The sequence below is a fragment of the Heptranchias perlo genome, chromosome 6 (assembly GCF_035084215.1).
Source record: "Heptranchias perlo isolate sHepPer1 chromosome 6, sHepPer1.hap1, whole genome shotgun sequence".
In the NCBI taxonomy this organism is placed as follows: domain Eukaryota; kingdom Metazoa; phylum Chordata; class Chondrichthyes; order Hexanchiformes; family Hexanchidae; genus Heptranchias; species Heptranchias perlo.
This window is the reverse complement of record NC_090330.1, coordinates 47,176,512-47,201,373: the sequence shown is the minus strand read 5'-3', so window position 1 is coordinate 47,201,373 and position 24,862 is coordinate 47,176,512. Positions and strand designations below refer to the sequence as shown.

Below are 24,862 nucleotides of genomic sequence, written 5' to 3'. Positions count from 1 at the left end.
TTCCATCAGACTCATAATTGAGTCAAGATTTTAAGAGGCAGCTACACCCAAAATAGATGCCATTTGGACAATTCAAATGAAATCTGACTAAGTGAGACGATGAAGTGAATGGTAAAGGGTCCTCACTCATTCTTCTCTTCAATGGGTTATTTCTGATACACAAGTCATGTCTGGAAAAGCCATCCAGTCCAATTATCTTGTAGTGCTTTAGACTCAACACATTTCAAGATATTGAGAAAAGCTTCATGCTCCTTGAAGTTATGCTTTCTGGGAAGGCAAAAAAAAAAACAATTGATGACCATCAATAGCTGGAAAGGCCCTGCAAAAAAAAAAAGATTCTCTCTGGTGGTGGCCATGTACTGAAGTCAAAATTTGATTTGGTCAGAATACTGTTTTGGCAGAAATGAAACACTAAAATGCTCTGGTACTGGAGTTTCATCAACAAACAACAAAACCAAGCACCAGTTCAAGAAAACAGAAGAAAAAAAAAGGGTCAAAAAACTTTTGCTATGAGAACAGTGAGATACTGCTGCTAATAGAAGAAAAACTGTGGAATGATCTATGCCTGTACACATTGTGAGAAAGAAGATCATATGAATCAAAGCTCCTAAAGGGTCACTGTCCCTGTGATGTTCCCAATTAGAAAATGGGCCTATCCAAATACATGGAGAACAAATGAGGAAGAATTATTTTGAAAAGCAGTCCTACACGATTAGGAATCACATCTATGAAATTATGCAAACCAGAAAGTTGAAATCAATTGTCTATTATCACTCAAAAGTTGGTGATTATATCCCAAGCATTAATCCTTTGCCTTCTACAATAAATAAAATAATGGGTGCTTATGAACAATTAAAATAACCTTATCAAGGGATGTGGAACTTCACACTCGAAATATCAGGTCATCTTTAACTCCTTGAAGTGATTATATTAGTCCCAGGGGTATCTATTATTCACTATATAAACAGAAGCAGTTTCCAACATTCACATTATAACCTAAGCTTCACTTCTTACAATATTTATTATTTCCTTCCCTCTTTTCAGGCTCCATACTACATACCATTCCCACAGCCAAGTGGATACAGAGACAACTTACACTGAGGCTTTTGCTAATCTTGATCTGCTTACTGGCAAGTGAGAGAATGGCCTGATGTGACACTCCAGTTTTCCTTCCTTCTTTATGAAGATGCAGCTAGTGTGTACTTGGCACCTGCCCTGGTGGCACAGCTGAGGGGGGAGGGGAGAAAACAGAGACTAGAGACCGCCATCTGGGGAATCATCGACACGAACGACCTGTCACTATTATTATTTAGCTCAGCACACTTGAAGAGCTAACATTCATCAGCATGTTTAGTTAGTAAGATGTCTCTCCCCCCACCCCCCATTTGTTCAGCTCCTCATACAAACCTTGGTCATCAAGGTCTTTGCAATTCTAGGATGTACAGGATACCCTTCCTCATTTTTTTGTTCAACACTTGGGGAATTATGGCTGTGAATCCACTTGAAGCTACACACTGCTTCCTTCAGCATGTTTATTTTTAAAGAAAAGTATGGGTAAATACTAAAGTACTATCGATAAGTTAAAAAAAGTGAGTTTTCAAAGCATAAAAGAACAAAGTACACGATATACAGAAATCTACTGCATATTAAAAATGCTCAGTTATGGCAACATTCCCAGTATTACACCTGTAGATAGCACTGAGCATGTCATGTGACATAACATGACAGCCACCAGAGGGGAGGGGGGGGGGGGGGGGAATAGAAAACCACACAGTACCACAGCTTGTGTGAATACGAAGAAAACATCAGGGGAAAAAAAAAGTTCAAAGCTGAAGAAAGGAAATCCCAACAATGGCAAGTCAACACTCCCAACTATGAAAGGAGTGGGAAAAAAAAATCCGCTCTCTGAAGACACCAAAGAAATTAACCGAAGAGCAACAGTAGGTGTAAAAATAATCACCAACCTTAAAACAACAGTCCTACCTAAGCGGGAGTGCTCCAGGAGCAACAGAAAAAACATCAAAGAACTGAAGGCAGACCAGCTGCAATTCAGATGGAGCAAACCTTCATCAATGAGAAACAAATCAAAGCTTGGCATCCCAACCCACAGCAGTAATAGAAAGGAGCAGCTGGAAAACACATGGACAGGTGGAAATTGACAACAAAGGGGCCGCCCCGCTTAAGTAACCTCTCTCCTGCCTGTTCAAGGTGAAAATGGTTGACCAGCTCCCATCTTCCCCTCCCCTTCCCTTCTAAAGTACCCAACCCACTGAGGCAAACCCCCCTTTGCCCACATACCATCTACTTCCCCTCCCCACCTTGGCTTAATTACTTCCCTGCCTTATAACTTTGTTTGACTTGAAAAGTGCCATTGACCTTGACTCCCTGTGTGCAACGCCATAAAAGATCAACTAGTAATATACAAATATGAAGTGAACAAAATAAGCAACAAGTGAAGCCTTAGAGTCAATTGCCTGAATGCTTCCTTCTAGTAAGGAGGAAAACCAGAAAAAGCTGCTTGAAATTGAGGAATTAACCTTTCTAAAGCACCAATAACCTGGTATTGATGGTGGGAACAAATTAAACTCCCTTGCTAAAAACTAAGTACACCCACTGCTGATGACTTTTTGATTGAATCATCCTCTCAGTAATGTAGACAGCTGGTAGTTTCTCAAAATTTAAAAAGAAAAAAAGGCAAAGAAGAGATGATCAAGTGCAAACAATTTGCACATGACTCCTCCCCCCCCCCCCCACTTACATACTCTTCCAGGGCAGATCCACTACAGCCAAGATCAGATGGCTTCTACTACCATACTTATGAGTGGTTCCTTTGTGAAGCTTGTACATATCCATTTCAGGCACAGAACAAGGCCCTCTTCCACCAAATTCCCTCCAGATAAATACAGATGAGGACGACATTTAGTCGATCTTAGATCATCCATCCAGTCCTTCCCACAGCATCTAACTGTTTCTTAAATGCGTCCAGGGTTTTCATAACCTACCCAAAAGTTCATTCTATACAAAGAACCTTCTGACATCAGTCCCAAGTTTACCTTTCACCAGTTTGAACATGTGTCCTCTTGCCATTAATTATTTTGAAGTAGTTTTCTATAGACTTTATTATTTTATATACCTCTAATCATTGGTACTGCTTCAGTTTCTTCCCCTCCACCCTTGCAATTCAGCCTAAATGTCTACTAAGTATTTGGTGCAACAAAAATATAACAAACAGCAAGTGAGGCTACCATACTGGATAGACTAAACCTAAATGCCCAACTGCAAAGTTAGCTATGATTATAAACTATCACTGTTCTGTAGAATACTTGCTCCAAAACTGCTAATATTTTATTGGTTGGGGCACATGAGCACAAGAACATTACCAGACATATGTCCATTTCTTTTCCCATCCCCCAACCTCATCCCTAGGCAGGTATACTTTATTTTTTAATCAAAAAGTGTTTTTCTCTCTACAATTTACATATCTTTGATTATTAAACAATATGAACTCTGAATCTCAGTTCCTATTAATATAGAGTTCACAAAGTTCTGAATGCAATATGTAGCACACATTGCCCTTCCAATCAGGATACCATAGAAACTATACAGTTGTCCAACTAAAAGGAACAGAAGGAGGCTAAGTTTATGCAAAGTGAAATCCATACCTGACTATGTTCCAGAAAAGCAAATAGCCATTGAAGTTTCATCATTAATGACTGTGAGTCACTCTCCTTCAGGAGCATTACAGCATGTCTGAAGCTAGAAAGGGGGCACAAAAACTTTGTTTAAAGATTAACATGAGCAGGTTGATGGCACAACTTATTGGTGTGCAGGACTGCAGTGTTCCTAAACTGTATTATTTAATAGAGACTACAAGTCTTATAATAAAATTCAGATGGTGGAAATGAACAGAAAATGCTCAGAACTAAATATAGTAATTTGACATCTCCGGAGCTCAAAAATTCCATTCACTAGTTAGCCTGCGCTAAAGTGCTTCCTAGTTTTGGCAAACTGAATGACAAAATATTCTTTAAGCTTTTCCCTTAATTTTTCTGCATTTGTTTCTTTTGCTGTTTTCTTGTTGAGTTTTATTTCTTGTAACATAGCTGCAAGTCATCTCTACAGCACCAATAATTCCTTGTCCAAATAATCACACTTTTCCTTTTGATACCCGATTTGATTATTTTTTGGTGAAAGCAGTTTTAAAAAAAAGGTGGCAAATATTGGACAATTTGCAACAAGAAACTTGGCGAGTGGGTAGGCCTGTGCAAAACAGACCAAGAAAGGAAACCTCGCAAGGTTGTAGGCTGCAGCTGTGTTTTTGTCAAAGACTCAAGCTAAGGATGTCACTGACAACTATTTCAGGGCAAAGTAATAAATTTCATGAATAAAAAAAGTTTCCCAGTACTGCACCAACATACAGTACCAGAGTGGTGGAATGTGGGTTCCTAAGTTCAGCTGGGCTATTTAGGCAAGGTACTTTCTAACAGAGCTTGAAACTTGTCTTTTCAGTTGCAGAACATGTGGCATGGTAGAACCATAACCAGGGAGAAGAAAACCCACAAAAATTGGTCAGGAGGACGAGAAACACAATTAACAGTGTGAAAATATCAGTGTTAAACAATCTGTCTTCTGATTTCTTACACTAAAAAATATATATTTAGGAACTAGTTGACAATTTTCCTTTCTACAAGTGACACTAGAGCTATTTAAAGACTTGAATTTATATAGCACCTTATCACATCTCAAATCTCAGTGCTTTAATAGTGCAGTACACTACCACCCATTTTCATATATAAAAACTCTACCATGCCTATGTAACCTGAATACCGTGTTCACTCACGTGCACATTGGCTTCTGCTCCAAGCCGGGGCCCATTACTTCTATCTCCCTTTTTTCTTCCTCCCTCGACCTGTCTCTCCCGTCTCCTTCCCTTCCAGTCGTGACACCTTTCATTCCTCCTCCACCTCGGGTATTTTACCTCCCTAATCCCTAACCCAATCCATTACTCCTCTGCCTTCCTACTCTTCAGCTGCTGTCCCAGGCTTCAGTAAGTCCACAGCTACCCTTTGTGCCTCTCAGCATAGTCCAAAGGGCCCTTCCAGGCACCCGTTGCTACCTCCTTACTGGGGGCTAATCTCACCAACCTACTTGTCCCGCTTAACCCACCCACCACTGCCAACAAATGAACAATCCCCACCCCTCATCCCACAATCTTGTGGATGATTGCACTGACATCATGGTTTTGACAGATACTTAGATCACAGGTACCTTACCTCTTAAAGAAGCCTCCCCACCTGGATATACTTTCCACTACCTCCCCTGCCCAAACAGTTAATGAGAGTGTAGCCCTCGTCACCAAATCACACCATGGTCTCTCCCTCTACTCCTCTAGCACCTTCACTTCCTTCATACACCTCACCTTGTTCCACCCCTCACTTCTCCTTTAAAATCCTCATTCTTACTGTCACCCAAGCCACACCCAGAGATAGCCTCTTCCTCAACCTATGCACTAAGCAACATCTCATCCTCTGTAATTTCAATTTCCAGTTCAACTTACCTTGCCCTCTTTCCTGATTTCACTGCCTTCCTGTCCTCCTGTAACCTCTTCCTCCATATACCTTACACTATCCTAGGTTGAAACCTACATCTTTCTCTAGTTTCTTCCTTATGCCCTCAGATCCACCTCCTGCTCTCTTCACCCCATTCCCACTAAACTAATCATCCAATTTCCCTTCCTGGCCTCCATGCTAGATGTTTCCCTCTTTCTTTCAAAACTACCATCAACTCCCTCCTCAAAAAAACCCTCAATCCTCAGGTCCTTGCAAACTACAGCCCCATCGCCAATCTTCCTTTCCATGCCAAAGTTTGTGAACGTGTTAGCACCCCCCCAATTCATGCTCATCCTGCAACTCACCAAACAGGATTCTGCCTTTGCCACAGCACTGAAACGGCCTTAACAGTTTTACATACAAAGACGTTTATTTATTCTGAAAACTAATCTCATACTATGTCAGATGAATGCCTCTGATTTATTTCTTTAGACAGGTGGCACCATTACTTGAGCAAATCTTCTTCAATTTTGATATTTTGCCAAAAGTGAGAAATAAAATGTCATGGCTACATTGTTTCAAAGGGCACACAGATAGAGAAGTAGCTTCATTCAATCCAGACGGACAGAGGTGCAAGTCCCAGGGCTGCCTGTAACTTAAGCTCACTTACCAATGCTTGTGAACAAGCTTCCAGTTCTTAACTGAACCATTTGACAGAGTACCTTGCCATGGTGGGAAAGGAACTAGAACATGATCTGCCTCACTGAAAACATATCCCGTTGAGCAATTGCAAACGGCCATTGACAGCACTCAAGTGCCGTTCATGGCGCAGATCATTTCACCATCACAATTGAAGGTTATTGCAAGGCAAAAAGTGACTGCTGAGAGAAATCTAGGAGACAACAGGGATTTTAAAAATCCCACATCTAGCCCAACCATGCAAATTTCTTATACAAATCCTATGTGAAAGTCATATTGCAGTACAATATGAATGGTCATCAAGAGAAGCAACATTTACAGTTAGATATTATCGATACTTTAAGTGCTTCAGATACCTACTCAGAAGCCATGAAAAGGGCCTGAATGACACTGTTCATGTAGCAGGTATTTCCTAGGTTGGCCAGTCCTATCCTTCCTGTATCGGATTTTGTAGTAAGTCTTGGATACAATGGTGCCAAGACATTTTTCTGTGATGTCCAGGCATTCTGATTGAGCAGATGCTTTATTTTCTCCTCATTCGGAACTGGAAGGTCCTAAAACAGAAGCATAAATTATATCTGATAACATTAAAAAGAGCCACAAAAGATATAATTTTACCCAAGCTATTTTTTTTGTACAGAACATAATTTCACTTCCACAGCAACTACAGATCAGCACCTACCTGGTAATGGGGCAAAGTACATCTCTGACATCAGTATCAAAAACCATCTCATTAGGTTACTCCTGATACAAGGATCAAAGTGCCTCTTTGTTTAAAGAGAACTGATAAAAGGAGAACTCATTTTTAAAAACAGCTTATTGTTTAGCTGCAGCATCCTATTTGACCCCGAGCTTCCGACCCCATATCCTCTCCACCACCAAGACTGCCTACTTCCACCTCTAACATTGCCCATCTCCACCCTCGCCTCAGCTCATCTGCTGCTGAAACCCTCCTCCATGCCTTAGTTACCTCTAGACTCTACTACTCCAATGCTCTTCAAGCCAGCTCCCACCTTCATCCTCCGTACTCATCATTCAAAATTCTGCTGCCCGTATTTTAACTCGCATCAAGTCCCTGTGCTCGCTGCCCTACATCAGCTCCCGGTCCAGCAACGCCTCAATTTTAAAATTCTCATCCTCGTTTTCAAATCCCTCCAAGGCCTTGCCCCTGCCCATCTAATGACCTTCTCCAACCCTACAACCCTCCGAGATTTCTGCGTTACTCCAATTCTGGCATCCCCGATTTTCATTGCTCCACCATTGGTGGTCGTACCTTCAGCTGCCTAGGCCCTAAGCTCTGGAATTCCCTCCCAAAATCTCCCCGCCTCTCTCTCCTCCTTTAAGACGCTCCTTAAAACCAACCTCTGGCCAAGCTTTTGGTCACCTGTCCTAATATCTCTATGGGGCTCAGTAAACGCTCCTGTGAAGTGCCTTGGGATATTTTACCACGTTAAAGCCGCTATATAAATGCAAGTAGTAGTTGTAGTGCAGCAACATCAGATCAATATTAGACGAGTAAAATTGGATAAGTGCTGGGATTTTTTACCCCAATACTCAATAGCTGATTTAAATAATTTGCATATGGAGTTAGACAAGGTAAGTGATTTTCTGTGATGGACAGAGGTCCATCATGAGTCAAGAGTGGATGAATACTGGGAGTGAGGGAAAGATAAAAGGAGGGCATACACATGAAAGTTGAGGGCGAGTAGGAGACGGAGCCATGAGATTGTATGAGGATTAGGTTGAGTGGTAGTGGTGGGATGAGTACTGGCAAGGTGAGAAAGTGCAGGTAAGATGATGAGCTTTGAGTGGGGGTGAGGAGTGATGTGATAGAGTAGTGTTGGCAGTGCAGAAGGAGATGTGGGGTGAGGGCGATGATGTGGCAGATGGAGTGTAGGGGAATGAGTAAGTGTACTCACTTCGGCTGACCTACTTAGGTCATTGAAGCGCCTCCTGCACTGTATGCAGCTGCGTGATAAGTTGGTGGTGCTAGTGACCTCCACTGCCACCCCGAGCAAGGCGTTCGTGGTGGCAGGGGCAGGCCACTTCCTCCCATCCGCCGGGGAGAAGATCTGTCCTCCTCTTCACCCCATCCAGTAGGGCCTGGAGTGAGGAATCATTAAACCTGGGAGCAGCCTTCCCCCGGGGTTGCTCCATGCTGTAATTTTGGCTCCTTTCTGCAGCAGTCAGTGGAAGACGGCCCCTTTAAATAGGACGCCTCCAGCTGACAGCCTATGATGTGGCTGCGAAGTCCGCCTGCTGCGCAGCTTTCCAGTGCGAAACCCGGAAGCCAAGGTAAGTGCCTTCAATTAGGTTGTGATCGCGAGCGGAGCACCCTGAATTCATTGGGCGCAGTCGACCCCCCTGTTGCCAACCCACCTCCCTCCTAAAATCGAGCCCAATGACTTCTGGCATAAGACAAACATTTTGCTGAGATTAACTAATTCTCCCCCTTCCCATAAAAAGGAGAAATCTGATCTTCAAGTACTGTAAACTCTTACCTCCTTCTGGGTTCAACCAGTGCCCCCATGGAAATGGAGTATAAAAACAGGGAAGTCATGCTACAACTGTACAGGGTGCTGGTGAGACCACACCTGGAGTACTGCGTACAGTTCTGGTGCCCTTATTTAAGGAAGAATATACTTGCAATGGAGGCAGTTCAGAGAAGGTTCACTAGACTGATTCTGGGTATGGAAGGGTTGTCTTATGAGGAAAGATTGAACAGGTTGTGTCTATACTCATTGGAGTTTAGAAGAATGAGAGGAGGAGATCTTATTGAAACATAAGATTCTGAGGGGACTTGATAGGGTAGATGCAGAGAGGATGTTACCCCTCATGGGGAATCTAAAACTAGGGGGCATAGTCTCAGAATGAGGGTTTGCACATTTAAGATGAAAATAAGGAGGAATTTCTTCTCCCAGAGGGTCGTGAATCTTTGGAATTCTTTAACCCAAAAAGCTGTGGAGGCCAAGTCATTGACTACATTCAAGGCTGAGTCAGACAAATTTTTGATAAGCAAGGGAGTCAAAGGATATGGGGAAAAGGTAGGAAAATGGAGATGAGGTAAAAATCAGATCAGCCATGATCTCGTTAAATGGCAGAGCAGGCTCAAAAGGACCAAATGGCCTTCTCCTGCTCCTCTCTCATGGTCTTACTCCTGCTTAAGCTGCAGCTTGAACTTCTCGTAATTGATAAAGAATCAAAGCCATTGGACTATACAGATGGCAGGCCTCAGACACAGGGCTCTGATGAGCCAATGATAGAGGTACAGATACAGATTGAAAAGATGCACCCAAAGTATGGCACGTCCACAGGCATACAACTGTAGGTGCTGAAGAAAGGACTGCCCACTTGTGATGTCAGGGCAATTTTATGATCATCAGCACAGTTTCCCTAGAACCCAAGTTAGGATATACTCCTACAGAATAAAGAGTTTAACCATTCCTCCTCCTGACTGAAGAAACTGGTAGGAAGCAGCAGTACGAATGCATGAAATATCCATTTAAAAAGTATACTTAACATTATGCAACAATAAAAGGAAACACTAAGGTAGACCAACATTAAAATACAATTGAAGGAAGGGAATAAAGTGATCGAATTATTCTCCATCATTTACCTTTAGTGCCTCTATGACAGGTTCATATAGGTCAGGGAAGCCTGAAAACCGGAAAATCATACAGTGCCCCAATTCGGAGAGTTGTTGAAGACAGCTTGTACCAGAGTTGGATTCCTCTTTAGACAGCGATACCACTAATTTGGGAATATGAGGGACAAGCTGTGGAGTAACAAGATAATACTAACTACTGCAAAAAACTTTAGGCCTTTAATAAATGCACAACTAAAATATTTGATTGCATTAAGTATTTTTCGAATTTAATTCAGCATTCCATTTGGTTCTACAATTCATTCAGTAAGAAGCTACTGTATAGAATCACAAAGGTTACAGCATGAGGCTGTGCCGGCTCTATGCAGGAGCAATCCAGCTAGTCCCACTCCCCCGCCCTATCCCTGTAGCCCTGCAATTTTTTTTTCCCTTTCAAGTACTTATCCAGTTCCTTTTTGAAGGCCATGATTGAATCTGCCTCCAACACCCCCTCAGGCAGTGCATTCCAGATCCTAACCACTCGCTGTGTAAAAAAGATTTTCTCATGTCACCTTTGGTTCTTTTGCCAATCACCTTAAATCTATGTCCTCTAGTTCTTAACCCTTCTGCCAACAGAAACAGTTTCTCTATCTACTCTGTATAGACCCCTCATGATCTTGAATACCTCTATCAAATCTCCTTGCAACCATCTCTGTTCCAAGGAGAACAACCCAGCTTCTCCAGTCTATCCACATAACTGAAGTCCCTCAACCCTGGAATCATTCTAATAAATTTCTTCTGCACCCTCTCCAGGCCTTAACATCTTTCCTAAAGTGCCCAGAACTGGATACAATATTCCATTTGTGGCTGAACCAGTGTTTTATAAAGGTTCATCATGACATCGATACTTTTGCACGCTATGCCTATTTATAAAGCCCAGGATCCCGTATGCTTTTTTAACCGCTTGGTGGATCGAATCGGGCCAGGACCTACTCCGTTAATGGTAGGGCATTGGGGAGAGTTATAGAACAAAGAGATCTAGGAGTACAGGTTCATAGCTCCTTGAAAGTGGAGTCACAGGTGGATAGGTGGTGAAGAAGGCATTCGGCATGCTTGGTTTCATTGGTCAGAACACTGAATGCAGGAGTTGGGATGTCTTGTTGAAGTTGTACAAGACATTAGTAAGGCCACACTTGGAATATTGTGTACAGTTCTGGTCACCCTATTATAGAAAGGATATTATTAAACTAGAAAAAGAGTGCAGAAAAGATTTACTAGGATGCTACCAGGACTTGATGGTTTGACTTATAGGGAAAGGTTGGATAGACAGACTTTTTTCCCTGGAGAGTAGAAGGTTTAGGGGTGATCTTATAGAAGTCTATAAAATAATGAGGGGCATAGATAAGGTAGATAGTCAAAATCTTTTCCCAAAGGTAGAGGAGTCCATAACAAGGGGGCATAGATTTAAGGTGAGAGGGGAGAGATACAAAAGGGTCCAGAGGGGCAATTTTTTCACTCAAAGGGTGGTGAGTGTCTGGAACGAGCTGCCAGAGGCAGTAGTAGAGGCGGGTACAATTTTGTCTTTTAAAAAGCACTTGGACAGTTACATGGGTAAGATGGGTATAGAGGGATATGGGCCAAGTGCAGGCAACTGGGACTAGCTTAGTGGTATAAACTGGGCGACATGGACATGTTGGGCCGAAGGGCCTGTTTCCATGTTGTAAACTTCTATGATTCTTTCTTAACCTGCCCTGCCACCTTCACGATTTGTGTACATATACCCCCAGATCTCTGTTCCTTTACCCCTTTTAGAACAGTGCCTTTTAGTTTATATTGCCTCTCATTTTTCCTACCGAAATGCATCACCTCATATTTTTCTGCGTTAAATTTAATCTGCCACGTGTCCGCCCATGCCACCTGCCTGTCTATATCCTCTTGAAGTCTATCACTATACTCCTCACTGTTCACTATCCTTCCAAGTTTTGTGTCATCTGAAAATTTGGAAATTGTGCCCAGTACACCCAAGTCCAAGTCATTAATAATATAATTGTAAACAATTTTACAACACCAAGTTATAGTCCAGCAATTTTATTTGAAATTCACAAGCTTTCGGAGGCTTCCTCCTTCCTCAGCTGAACACCACACAACCCTGCCACGGTATCCTCTGCAAGACATGCCAGATCATCGACACAGATACCACCATCACACGAGAGGACACCACCCACCAGGTGCATGGTTCATACTCCTGTGACTCGGCCAACGTTGTCTACTTCATACGTTGCAGGAAAGGATGCCCAGAGCATGGTACATTGGCGAGACCATGCAGACGCTGCGACAACGGATGAATGGACACCGCGCAACAATCGCCAGACAGGAGGGTTCCCTCCCAGTCGGGGAACACTTCAGCAGTCAAGGACATTCAGCCACCGACCTTTGGGTATGCGTACTCCAAGGCGGCCTTCAAGACACACGACAACGCAAAATCATCGAGCAGAAATTGATAGCCAAGTTCCGCACCCATGAGGACGACCTCAACCGGGATCTTGGGTTCATGTCACGTTACACGTTACCCCACCAGCGAACAAATGTTATCTGTTTTTAATACAACGGGTCATTTGATGTCTTTTCGATGTTTCTGCCTCTTTTGTTTTTGGTGGTTTGTATATTCGGAGACCTTGCAGGTAACACCTGTCTGTCTGCACACTGATTGCCTTGGCAACGGGCAGTTGAAAACACTCTGTAATCACCAAGTATTGTTCTGTGATTTATAAATGCGAAAGGTTCGAGGATTTCATTTCCACAACATTCACCTGAGGAAGGAGGAAGCCTCCGAAAGCTTGTGAATTTCAAATAAAATTGCTGGACTATAACTTGGTGTTGTAAAATTGTTTACAATTGTCAACCCCAGTCCATCACCGGCATCTCCACATCATTAATAATATACATCATGAAAAGCAGTGGTCCCAGCACCAACCCCTGGGGATCACCACTGTACAATGGTCAAGAAAAGACAAATTATTACCAATGCTAAGTTGATGGCACATAGTTGGACAACCTGGAAGTAATTCTTTAAGGATATTCACAATTAAAATCAAAAACTCTTCTTTAAAAATGCATAAGGCACTTTACTGGTGCAAACAAACATCATTTTAAATTATTTCTGCAGTGAACTTAATTTAGTCCAACTGATTAATTGCTACATTGCTAATTTACTAGGAAAGATTTTCTTGAACTGAATCCCAAAAACTTCATACAGGGAAAAAAATTCACTTTTTAAAAAAAAAACTAGCCCTCTTCCTTCCCTTTCCTGTTAAGGAGACATGAAATGAGCTTGCTGTTAGCCCTCTGTAAATGCTGTTCAAGTTGAGCACAGGGAAATGCTCAAATGTCATCTGGGATAATTTAGTCTTCCAGCTTCTCACTCCATAGTGAGGCACATCCTTTCCTTGCATATCTCCTTTTGCACAGCAAAACTATATTCAGGATTTCACTATGTAGAGAATCATGGCTGCGCACTCACATCCTACTGCTATGTAGCAGCAAAACATCACCCCATTTTAGTAAAAACAGGGTTACTATTTATTTTAGAGATCTCTAGTTTCATGACTTCTTTTTGATCAGTGATAAGCAGTTTTATGCTCCTTCATTAAATAAAATTTACTAAAGACCATTCCATAGCACTGTCATAGCAAAATGAAAGCTCACCCAGTGAAAACAGTCCACCTTTGCACTAATCTGCTCATTAATGGTCAAAAAGAAGCTAGTATGACGACCTACTGCATGGTCATCTTTGCTGTACATTATAGCTAGGTTACCAGCTATTCTATCCCATCATAATTTTGCAGCTCTGTGAAGCTCAATAGAGAAATAGGTGAAACCAAATCTGCACCTTCAGATCACAACTACTCAAAATGTAGATCTACAACAGCTAGTGATCTAGCAGAACTATTTTAAGTATTCTACTCGGGGCCTATTTCAAAAAGAGTGTCCAAAAACAATTCTGATTTGCTAGAAAGTTTCACTTTTCTTCCTGCAAGTAATGCGGCTTTAGTTCCAAACCTATAGCTATGAAAGTGTTCTGTTAATGTATGTACCATACTAAAATCACAATAAACTGAGTTCTGAATCAAAGGCTTCAGTAAGTGGTAGAAAGATACTTTCCTTTCCCCACCCCTCCCCCACATGTGCCCTCCTGCCCCACCAACTCCAAGCCCAGACTAATAATGCTTACCACATGGAAAGCTTCTGGTGAATGTTGAAAACTAAGCAGCATGTATTTCAGCACATCAAGTGCTCCTGCTCTTACAATTGGATAATATAACCTCGAGAACACCTGGAAGATATAAAACTTACATCAATGGCTGATTTGAAGAAAAAAAACTTGCATTTATATAGCACAGGTGTTCCCAAAGCACTTCACAGTCAAGGAAGCACTTTGAAAGTGTAGTCACTGATGTAATATAGGGAAATATGGCAGCCAATTTGCACAAAGAAACATTACACATTATAAAACTACATTTCTTTAGCAACATCGTCCAGAAAATGTAAATGTTGTACACTAATATATTCTAGCCTTTTAAGTCATTACAATTGTACTGTGGAAATGATTTGATCCAGTGACAAAACTTACAGCTAACAGAATGTCACACCAACATGTCATCCTTGTATCTGAGATAGCCAGTTACTGCCACATTAAGGACAGTTTTGCATTGTGGATTTGTATCCAACAGGACCTGGACAGAGTCTGCCCAGACTCATTTAATTTTGAATCCTTGAGGCCAGAGACTCAAAAGCTTGGGAAGGATTTGATCCTGGATCTCACAGCAGAAAAGGACCAACCCACAGTTCCATCTAATATCCCCAAACATATATTCTATCCAAAGCATAATGCAACAAAGAACTTGAATAGATGAGAAATTTATATCTTCTAAATCAACTTGGAAATACAAATTGAAATGTTTAAAATCTCAATGGAAACAATGCAGGTACACAAAAACTTTTCTATAAAATATTCATCAATTTATGCTGAAGCATAGAGTGCATCAAACAGAGTGGATAATGAACAGAGAAGGAATTTGAGAATTTGGAGAGAGTGGGAATCTGTGGTAAAGTAGTGAGTGAATTGAAATTAAAATTTAGTTTAAAATTTAACTTAGAACTTTAAAAGAAACTGCAAGGAGCAAAGAGAGTATGAGAATAGACTGGCAGCTAACATAAAAGAGAATCCAAAAGTCTTCTACAGGCATACAAATAGTAAACGGGTAGTAAGAGGAAGGGTGGGGCCGATTAAGGAGCAAAAAGGAGATCTATGCAAGGAGGCAGAGGGCATGGCTGAGGTACTAAATGAGTGCTTTGCATCTGTCTTTACCAAGGAAAAAGATGCTGCCAAAGTTACAGTAAAAGGTCGTTGAGATACTGGATGAGCTAATAATTGATAAAGAGGAGGTACGAGAAAGGCTGGCTGCACTAAAAGTAGATAAATCACCTGGTCCAGATGGGATGCATCCGAGGTTGCTAAGGGAAGTAAGGGTGGAAATTGCAGAGGAGCTGGCTATAATCTTCCAATCCTCCTTAGATATGGGGGCGATGATAGAGGACTGGAGAATTGCAAATGTTTACACCCTTTTTTTGAACAAGGGTGTAAAGATAAACCCAGCAACTACAGGCCAGTCAGAGTAACCATGGTGGTGGGGAGGCTTTTAGAAATGAGAAACGACAAAATTAAATAAATAGTCACTTGGGCAAGTGTGGATTAATAAAGGAAAGCCAGCATGGATTTGTTAAAAGCAAATAGTGTTTAACTAACTTGATAGAATTTTTTGATGAGGTCACAGAGAGGGTTGATGATGGCAATGCAGTTGATGTGTATATGTGCTTTCAAAAAGCATTTGATAAAGTGCCACATAATAGGCTTGTTAGGAAAATTGACGCCCAAGGAATACAAGGGGCAGCGGCAGCAGGGATACGAAATTGGCTAATTGAGGGGAAACAGTAGTGGTGAACGGCTGTCTTTGGGACTGGAGGAAAGTAGACAGTGATGTTCCTTAGGGGTCGGGACTAGGCAGACGCTAGATCAATATGACTTGAACGTACAGGGCACAAAACTTGGAAGTGTAGTAAACAGTAAAGAAGGACAGTAATAGACTTCAAGAGGACATAAACAGGCTGGTGGAATGGGCAGACACATGGCAGATGGAATTTAATGCAGAGAAGTGCGAAGTGATACTTTTTGCAGGAAGAATGAGGAGACAATATAAACTAAATGGTACAATTATAACAGGGGTGCAGGAACAGAGACCTGGGGGTATAGGTACACAAATCTTTGAAGGTGGCAGGATAGGTTGAGAAAGCGGTTAAAAAAAGCATATGGGACCCTGGGCTTTATAGATACAGCCAGAGTACAAAAGCAAGGAAATTATGTTGAAACTTTATAAAACACTGATTCGGCCATAACTGTTGAGTATTGTGTCCAATTCTGGGCACTACACTTTAGGAAGGATGTGACGGCCTTAGAGAGGGTGCAGAAAAGATTTACTAGAATGGTTCCAGGGATGAGGGACTTCGGTTACTTGGATAGACTGGAGAATCTGGGGTTATTCTCCTTAGAGCAGAGAAGGTTGAGAGGAGATTTGATAGGAGGTATTCAAAATCATGACAGGTTTAGATAAAGTAAATAAAGAGAAACTGTTCCAATTAGCAGAAGGGTCGAGAACCAGGGGACACAGATTTAAAGGTGATTGGCAAAAGAGCCAAGGGTGATGGGAGGGAAAAACTTTTTTTTTTAAAATGCAGCAAGTAATTATGATCTGGAATGCGCTGCCTGTTGGGATGGTGGTAGCTGATTCAATCATGGCTTTCAAAAAGGAATTAGATAAATACTTGAAGGGAAAAAATTTGCAGGGCTACGGGGAAAAAAAGTGGGGGAATGGGACTAACTGGATTGCTTCAAGAAAGAGCCTGCACAGGCTAGATAGGTCGACCAGCTTCCTTCTGTGCTATAACCATTCTATGATAAGTTAGTTAGCTGTTAACAGAAACTGCAAGTCAGTGGCCGTTAACAATCAGCTGTAAGTGATTGCCTAAATAGAGGGTAATTACTGTGAGCTGGAAGCTGATTGAGCAGTTGTAAGTGGTGTCCTCAAAAAGGTGTATAAAAGTAGGTTATTTGCTGAAGCACAGAGCGCATCGAACAGAGTGGAGCGTGAACAGAGTGGGAACTTGAGAATTGAGAGAGAGTGTGGGAATAACACAAAAAACGACTAAAAAGTAATTATTTATAAATAAATAAAATAAGTAAATAAATGACGAAGTCTGCAGTATGTGGGAGTTTGTGGACATCAAGAATGTCCCAAGCACATCTGCAGTAGATGTCTCCGCATTGAATCTCTCCAGCTCAGTCACCGAGCTGGAGTGCAAGTTGGAGACACTCCGACGCATAAGGGAGGAGTATCTGGACAGTTTGCTCCAGACTTCGGTCACCTCATAGGATCAGAACGGGGTTGGTGTGACCAATAGTGTACAGAGTAAGAGAACCCAGGTGAGATAGAGAACGTCTTAGATGACAGGATAGAGAGCCACATACCCAAGTTTGCCAATGACACAAAACTAGGAAGCATTGTAAGTAGTGTAGATGGAACCATAAAATTACAAAGATATTAATTAAGTGAATGGACAAAACTGTGGCAAATGGATTTCAATGTAAGCAAGTGTGAGGTCATCCATTTTGGACCTTAAAAGGATAGGACATTTCTAAATGGTGAAAAGCTTGAAATTGTGGAGGTCCAAAGAGACTAAGGGATCCATGTACATAGATTATTAAAATGTCATGGCAAGGTACAGAAAATAATCAAAAAGGCTATTGGAATGCTGACCTTTATATCCAGAGGAATAGAATACAGGGGGTTAGAAAAGTTATGCTACAGCTATTCAAAGCCCTAGTTAGACCACACCTGGAGTACTGTGTTCAGTTTTGGGCACCACACCTTAGGAAGAATGGCCTTGGAGAGAGTAGAGTGTAGATTTACTAGAATTATACCTGGACTCTAGGGTTAAATTACAAGGAGAGATTACACAAACGAGTTGTATTCCTTGGAATTTAGAAGATTAAGGGGTGATTTGATTGAAGCTTCAAAGATATTAAGGGGAACTGATAGGATAGGGAGAAACTATTTCTGCTGGTTGGGGAGTCTCGGACTAGGGGACACAGCCTAAAAATTAGAACCAGGACTTTCAGGAGTGAAGTTAGGAAACCCTTTTACATGCAAAGGGTGGGAGAAGTTTGGAACTCTTCTGCAAACAGTAGTTGATGCTAGCTCAACTGTTAATTTTAGATCGGAGATTGAGAAGATTTTTGTTAACCAAAAGGTATTAAGGGATATGGGGCTAAGGCGGGTATATGGAGTTAGGTCACAGATCAGCCATGACCTCACTGAATGACGGAACAGGCATGAGGGGCTAAATGGCCTACTCCTGTTCCTATGTGCTGGGAACAGTGTTTTTTTTCTGCTAGTCATCTAGTGTCAAAACAATCCCAGGTCAGAAATACCACAAACCACATCCAGAGTAAAGCTCCTTTTAGTCTGCCCCATGTCTTAACACTAACCTTAGAAAACCATCAGCTACTGCACCACTGTGATTCCTTCCTGTTAGTGAATTGTTCTCATTACTATCGCAACAAAAGGGTGGCTAATCATTCAACAATAACTTCCGCGTAATTCAAGCAGGATTGGTTATTAAGCAAAAAGCTTTAATATATTGATTCAACTGTATTATACAACCTGGTTCCTGCGGACACAAGTCGATCAGATTTGGCCTCCTTAGGCTGCCTGTGGTTATGGACTTCCGACTGTCCTCTCGAGAACTCTAACCTTGGGAAGGGAACATGCCCTCTCTTTATACTATTCGGCTGCTATGTTCTGTATGTAAGCATCTCTGGCCTTATCTTCCATTCATGAGTCATCCCACTGTGCTGACACCATGTTAGCAACTCAAGAGCTGTTTTACCTAATGTAACTAATTACCTCAACCTTCATCTCTGTTCTACAAGCAGTTTGATTTTTATGCATTCCTCGAGGAACAACCATAGGAAGGTTACAGCACAGAAGGAGGCCATTCGGCCCATCAAGTCCGTTCCAGCTCTTTGCAAGAGCAATCTAGCTAGTCCCACTCCCCCGCCCTATCCCCATAGCCCTGCAATTTTTTTCCTTTCAAGTACTTGTTCAGTTCCCTTTTGAAGGCCATGATTGAATTTGCCTCCACCACCCGCTCTGGCAGCGCATTCCAGATCCTAACCACTCACCTCACCTTTGGTTCTTTTGCCAATCACCTTAAATCTATGTCCTCTGGTTCTTAACCCTTCCGCCAATAGGAACAGTTTCTCTCTATCTACTCTGTCTAGGCCCTTCATGATTTTGAATACCTCTATCAAATCTCCTCACAACCATCTGTTCCAAGGCGAACAACCCCAGCTTCTCCAGTCTATCTACGTAACTAAAGTCCCTCATCCCTGGAATCATTCTAGTAAATCTCTTCTGCACCCTCTCCAGGCCTTAACATCTTTCCTAGGTCCTTGGTTACCACATCCCTCATCTCAGTGCAGGCTCTCATGGCCTCAATTTTAACTTGTTTAAGCAGTCCTTTAATGTTATCTAGTCTATGGAATGTCAGCCTCATCCTCCCTGTTCAGCTTTGTAAGCTGTCTTTGTTTTCACAGATGTTGAACCACACCCCCCTCAACATCACCCTCTTGCTAAATGTCTGGGGTGCTATGCAAGACAGGATACTTGACCATGCTTGTTTTAAACCATATTCTTATACTTCCCCCTGCACCAATTCCTACATCAGCCATCCTAACAGTGTTTCTAAGCAACATTGCCAATTAAATACTGAATCATGAGCAGGATTATGCTGAGAGTCTATTCGATTGAGTAGTCTGACTTGGCCTCATTAATGTAGGAGCCTTACATCCAGCATAGCTAGAAGACTTTTACCCCATTAGTCTGGGCTAAATTTAAATCTGGATCCTGGGCAGATGTAAAAGAGAATAGCAAACTTGTTGTATATTTGGAGATGGTCCAACATGCAAAATTCCAATCAACTAGGTAGAGTACTGATCAAATCCCAAATAAGTGGGACCAATGATCCAGCTCCAGTCTTTCATAATTTCTTTCTCTGCTTTTCTGTCACAATTGATCTTTTGTAGCCTGTTGCAACTCTACTACACCCATCATTACACATATCATTACAATTCAAGTAATAACTGTTGCAAAGTTAATTTGGGTGAATTTTAATAGGCTGGCAGCTGCACAGTGCAACAATATGCAGGTTAGGGCATGCAATTCAGCACACGGCAAGTTCCTTAAAGGGTGGAGGCTATAAGATGGTCACCTTTTCAAGCACTATCTTGCGCCTCCTAGTTCCGTTACTAATCAACGTTCAGAGGTCTGGCGAATGCTGCATTACAATCTAAATGTTCAAGCATATTGCAGTTTTGACAATTAAAAGAAAAAATTCCACTAGCACAACTTCAAATCATTATTGTAGCACCAAGCATTGATCCACAATATTGACATTTCCTCATATTATGCCATTTTAGCTTCCATCTGAAATTGATCATTTAAAATGATCAGTTTTCGTGCCTTTTAGGTGTTGATCTCAAATAATTTCAGAATTACCCCAGTAAGGTGAAACTGACCTGTTCAATTTTAGAAAGTGTGACTTCAATCAAAATGCTGAACTTTTTCACAGCAGCCAAGCCTTTCAGTAAGCCAATAATCCACTTGTCTATGTTTTTAGCTAATGGCCATGAAAGCCAGTCAACCATACTGCAATTTAAAAAAAGAGAGAAAAAAAACGTGAGAAACTGCCATTAAGTTAAAAATGACGAACATACCTGAAAACGGGATTGTTTCTCTAAATAGTCGTTTTTATAAACTAAAAAAGTCTTGTATTAAAAGGGGGAAGTCATTTCCAAACACCCCTTTCATTTGCACCAAGGACCAGTGCATGCTAGAAGACAAAGTTGAAGTAAAACCCCAAATTTATAAATAATTTACTATATAAAAAAAACTTAGAAGTCTGTACCCTTGTAAAAAAAAGTTACAATTAATGCACACAGTGAGCATCATGATGGAACAAGTACTGTCCTTAGACATTCAAGGATAGACAGAATTCAGTGTTAAATGGTTTATTTAAACAAAAAAAGTTGTGAACCCTATGGATAAAAACAGAATAGACTATAAAAAAATTTTTGAAAAATGAAAGAAAAAGTTAAGAAACAAGGCTAATACTACAAATTGAGAATAGTAAAAGATGAGATAGATCAGAAAGTAAATGGTAAGGAGACAGGAAGCTTTGATTTTAAAAAGCTCAACGTTTTGAGGAAGGAAAAATTGAAAGGGGTAAAGATTTCCAGTTTAGAAGGTCCTTGTAAGGAATAGTTAAAAGTAGGGGACTGTGCAACAAGTCTTGATTTGAACTCAGTGGAGTTGTAGGAGGAGGAAGAGCATGTAAAATGGGGCATTTGGAGCCTAGGAAGAACAAGAGGGGAAAACTCGGGTACACTGACCAGAATAGAGAGGTTACTGTCAACAAGCAAAATTGAGAGATGGTGATCATCTATCAGCTTCAGCAGTGATAAGAGTATTTTGAGAGCAAACTAAATAGTCATGAACATAGCTTTGGTGGGAGCCTATATGATGGAAACCTCTGAACTGCACTGAGTCAGACCCTGTCAAAGACTCTGGAGATATCCAAGACAAGGGCAAATAAAAATGTTAATGAGCACAGTTCCAGAGCTGCCTAATCACAGGCAACATGATCACCAGTGAATTGACCACACTGAAAATCATGGATTAAAGATTTAAATTTAAGAGCAGTTTTGATAGCTTTACAAAGTATCAATGTAAGAGCAATAGAGTGGTAGTATGAACAGTGAGGGATCATTTTTGAGTGAAAACAAGAACGTTTTTAAAGAGAAGGAAAGGTGGACTGTGCGAAAGATGCTCAACTTGAAGAATTAATTCTTTCAATGCATTGCTGCCCATTGCTAGGCTTGTGCCACGACAAGCTTTGACCCGTTAATACTGCAAGAACGTGCTATGCCCTTGGTCAAATAATGTTCTCTCAAGGCCTCACGATAATGCTATCAGTATTACATTCCTTCCAAGTGATTTACATGCATGGAGAAATAAAATAATTGGAAATATTCCTTTGTAAAACCAAGTAAAATCTAGTAATTATGGTTTCTAAAACATACATGTTTAATTGGATGATACCTTTGAAAGTGATCCATGTATTTGAATTTGTCACATTGAACTACTGGAGAATCCCACTTAACTAAAGTATTGTCATTCATCTATACCAGGTGTTTTATTAAAAGCTAGTTAGATTTTGAAGGCTTTTCAAATAGGGTTAGAAGTTTTTGAAGGCTTAAGGATTGTGAAAGTTTGAAGGTTTAAGATGTTTTAGAATAAAAGTAGCAGAGAATATAAAATGTTCTAATAGTTCATTCAAAATCACATACAAAAGTAGAGTACAACAGCCAGAGAAAATGAAGCATATGAAAAGTTAGCTAAGGCAGGGAAGAAAGGATGGTTAAAAGGAAGATTCCGCCACACTACAAATATATCCCAGAAACAAAACTAGAGCATCAAAAGCAGAAATGCCTAAATGTTGCAGCCAGCCTGCTGCCCAAGAAGCTGTATTCTTATGATCACATCACCAAAAGGAACAACCTTAACACCGGAAACCAATCAGAAATGTTTTGATTACAGATTATGAATGTAACCTTGAACACAATATTATTTTGTTATGCTGTGATTAAGCAAAATCCAACTAATGCTGAGCTAATTAGTAAAATTAGTGTGCTTATGGCTTAGACTCAATTTATATCAGTTTATTTTTTTTACTGTAACCACCAAGTCATAATATAACAGATATTGTTTAATAATGTTAGTAATAAATCTCTGCCCAATTCAGTTTTAGATATCTCTGGCAAGTAAGAATTAAGTTGCACTTCACTCAGCATTGTATTGTGGTCCTTCTGTTTGGAGTTGCTTAGGTCAATAATTAAGCTCTTGGACTGAGTTACATAGAATGGTTTTAAGCATTACCCATGAAGGCTTATATACAAATGGTAAATATATACAATTAATTATACAGAGGAGGAAGAAGATTTATCTGACTAGTATAGATTGTATTTTGGAATTTTGATGCAATGCTTCCCATATCATAGGTTTAGCATTAACATTTCCTGCAACTGGGAGTAAGAGACTGAACGAGGAGGCACACGTGCTGGTTGGTGAGACATAACTTCAGAACCAGAGAACAAATGATCCAACAAGCCTGGCAGAAATGAAACTCGTTCAGCATAATAGTTGAACAGAATGAAACAATGAACAGCATTTCACCACCAAGATTGTGGAGATTCAAGTTTGAAAGAGAAAAATTAGCCAAAAAAAGTAATCTTTCTCTTTAGGAAAAGGGCAACTGTACCAGTGGGATAGAAGAGGATAGGGAAGGAAAATTCACAAAGGTTACAAAAAGAACAGGAACTACATGGATTCAATCAAAAACTCGAACTCTACATTTCCAAAGAGGCAGAATAACTAAATATTGCCATGAAGCTCGGTAGTGCCGACATGTCTATTCTGTTAGCACTGTGACTACCTCGATGGTATAAAACAGATGTAGCTGCACAATTGTGGTTAATAAACAAACATTTTTACTAATTTTAGCCTCTCACTACTTTGAACAAGTTCTGAGCCTAAAGGATGGGCCAGCAATTTGCTCCTAATACCACTCCATTATCAATAAACCAAGCGGCTCACAAGTTGTCGAAGTAACTCATTTTGTCACCCGCACTTCCCATTCTCAGCATTTTTCATTCTCGCCCCTTTCTTCAATTTCCACACACCATCCTGGCCAAGGACTGAGTGATATACTTCCAGGCCTTCACCAAAACTGGTCAAACTAGCTACTAAGATATAGGACAGAAGCCTGTGATGGCTCACCTCCAATATTCCTCCCTTTTGGGGTAAGGGGAAGAAACATACTTGCTCTTTGTCCAGTACCTATCTCCACTGTGGTGCAGCTGAAATCAGAAATTCAGAATGTGGAGGGGGAGGAGGGGAAGTTACGGGTGCAAACCTGCATCCTACCAGCCAAGGTTCAACATTTGATACTGCAGCATAATTGTGTCTTGATCTTCACTTTATTCTTAACTCAACTCACAACTAATCAAAAAAAAACCTTACTTGGTCAAAGCAGTCATCAGCTCTATATCTGTGATGCAATCATCATTGGTCAAGTTTCGAATTACCCCATCCATGAGTTCCAATGGAACATATTGGACCACAGTGGCTAATGCATTTGATGGCCCATCAGATCCATCTGTAAAAGATTAACAATAGATAAAACAAAGTTCTTTCAAACAGTGGTTTTATTAAAAGATCTAACGATGACTCCAATTAAGGAGGGATTGGTGAAAACTCAGTATCTGGTTATTTTGTGGACCTGCAATTGTAGTTCATTAAAAAGCACATGTCCTGCTAAAGCAAAGCACAGTTCAGGTGATTCCTCCAATTTATTTCAAGGCATGGCACCGCAAAACATTCAAATTCTCAAACTCATCTTGCTGTATATCCTAATTTGGTCTTTATTTCCCCCCCCCCCCTTAGTTTTCCTCCTCCTATGCTATCGGCTTAATGTAGGTGTTCTCACTCAATTCCCTTTGCAAGGGGTCAGGACAAAACTGAGAAAGTGGTTACCAAACAAGTAATTTTTGCCCCAACCCAACAGACTGAAAAGGAGAAGGAAGGAAAAAAAAGAGAATTGAGCATTTCTGTGTTCTCTAAGTGTGGGCAATATTGGTGAGCTTATTGCATTCATTTTGTGCATACAACACAATATTAAAAGGACAGGAAATACATGTCATTCCTCCCCCCACCTACAAAAGGAACACATGTAAATAAGAAAGTTCTTAAATCTGTGTATACCTAGTTGCACCCAACTGCTCATAAAATGGCTCCAC

The 24,862-nt window shown here is 40.9% G+C and overlaps 1 protein-coding gene across 1 annotated transcript in view; it reads right to left on the bottom strand.

Annotated features, from left to right (window-relative positions):
- Positions 1-24,862, bottom strand: part of LOC137322523 (ubiquitin carboxyl-terminal hydrolase 35-like) — a 72,177-nt gene that overhangs the window by 20,358 nt on the left and 26,957 nt on the right. Inside the window, exons 2-7 of the mRNA XM_067985450.1 lie at positions 24,087-24,222; positions 20,525-20,654; positions 14,063-14,164; positions 9,865-10,023; positions 6,609-6,802; positions 3,663-3,756 (exon numbers count right to left, since the gene is read on the bottom strand). Coding sequence (XP_067841551.1) covers positions 3,663-3,756; positions 6,609-6,802; positions 9,865-10,023; positions 14,063-14,164; positions 20,525-20,654; positions 24,087-24,222 — 815 coding nt within the window. The remainder of the gene's footprint in view (positions 1-3,662; positions 3,757-6,608; positions 6,803-9,864; positions 10,024-14,062; positions 14,165-20,524; positions 20,655-24,086; positions 24,223-24,862) is intronic.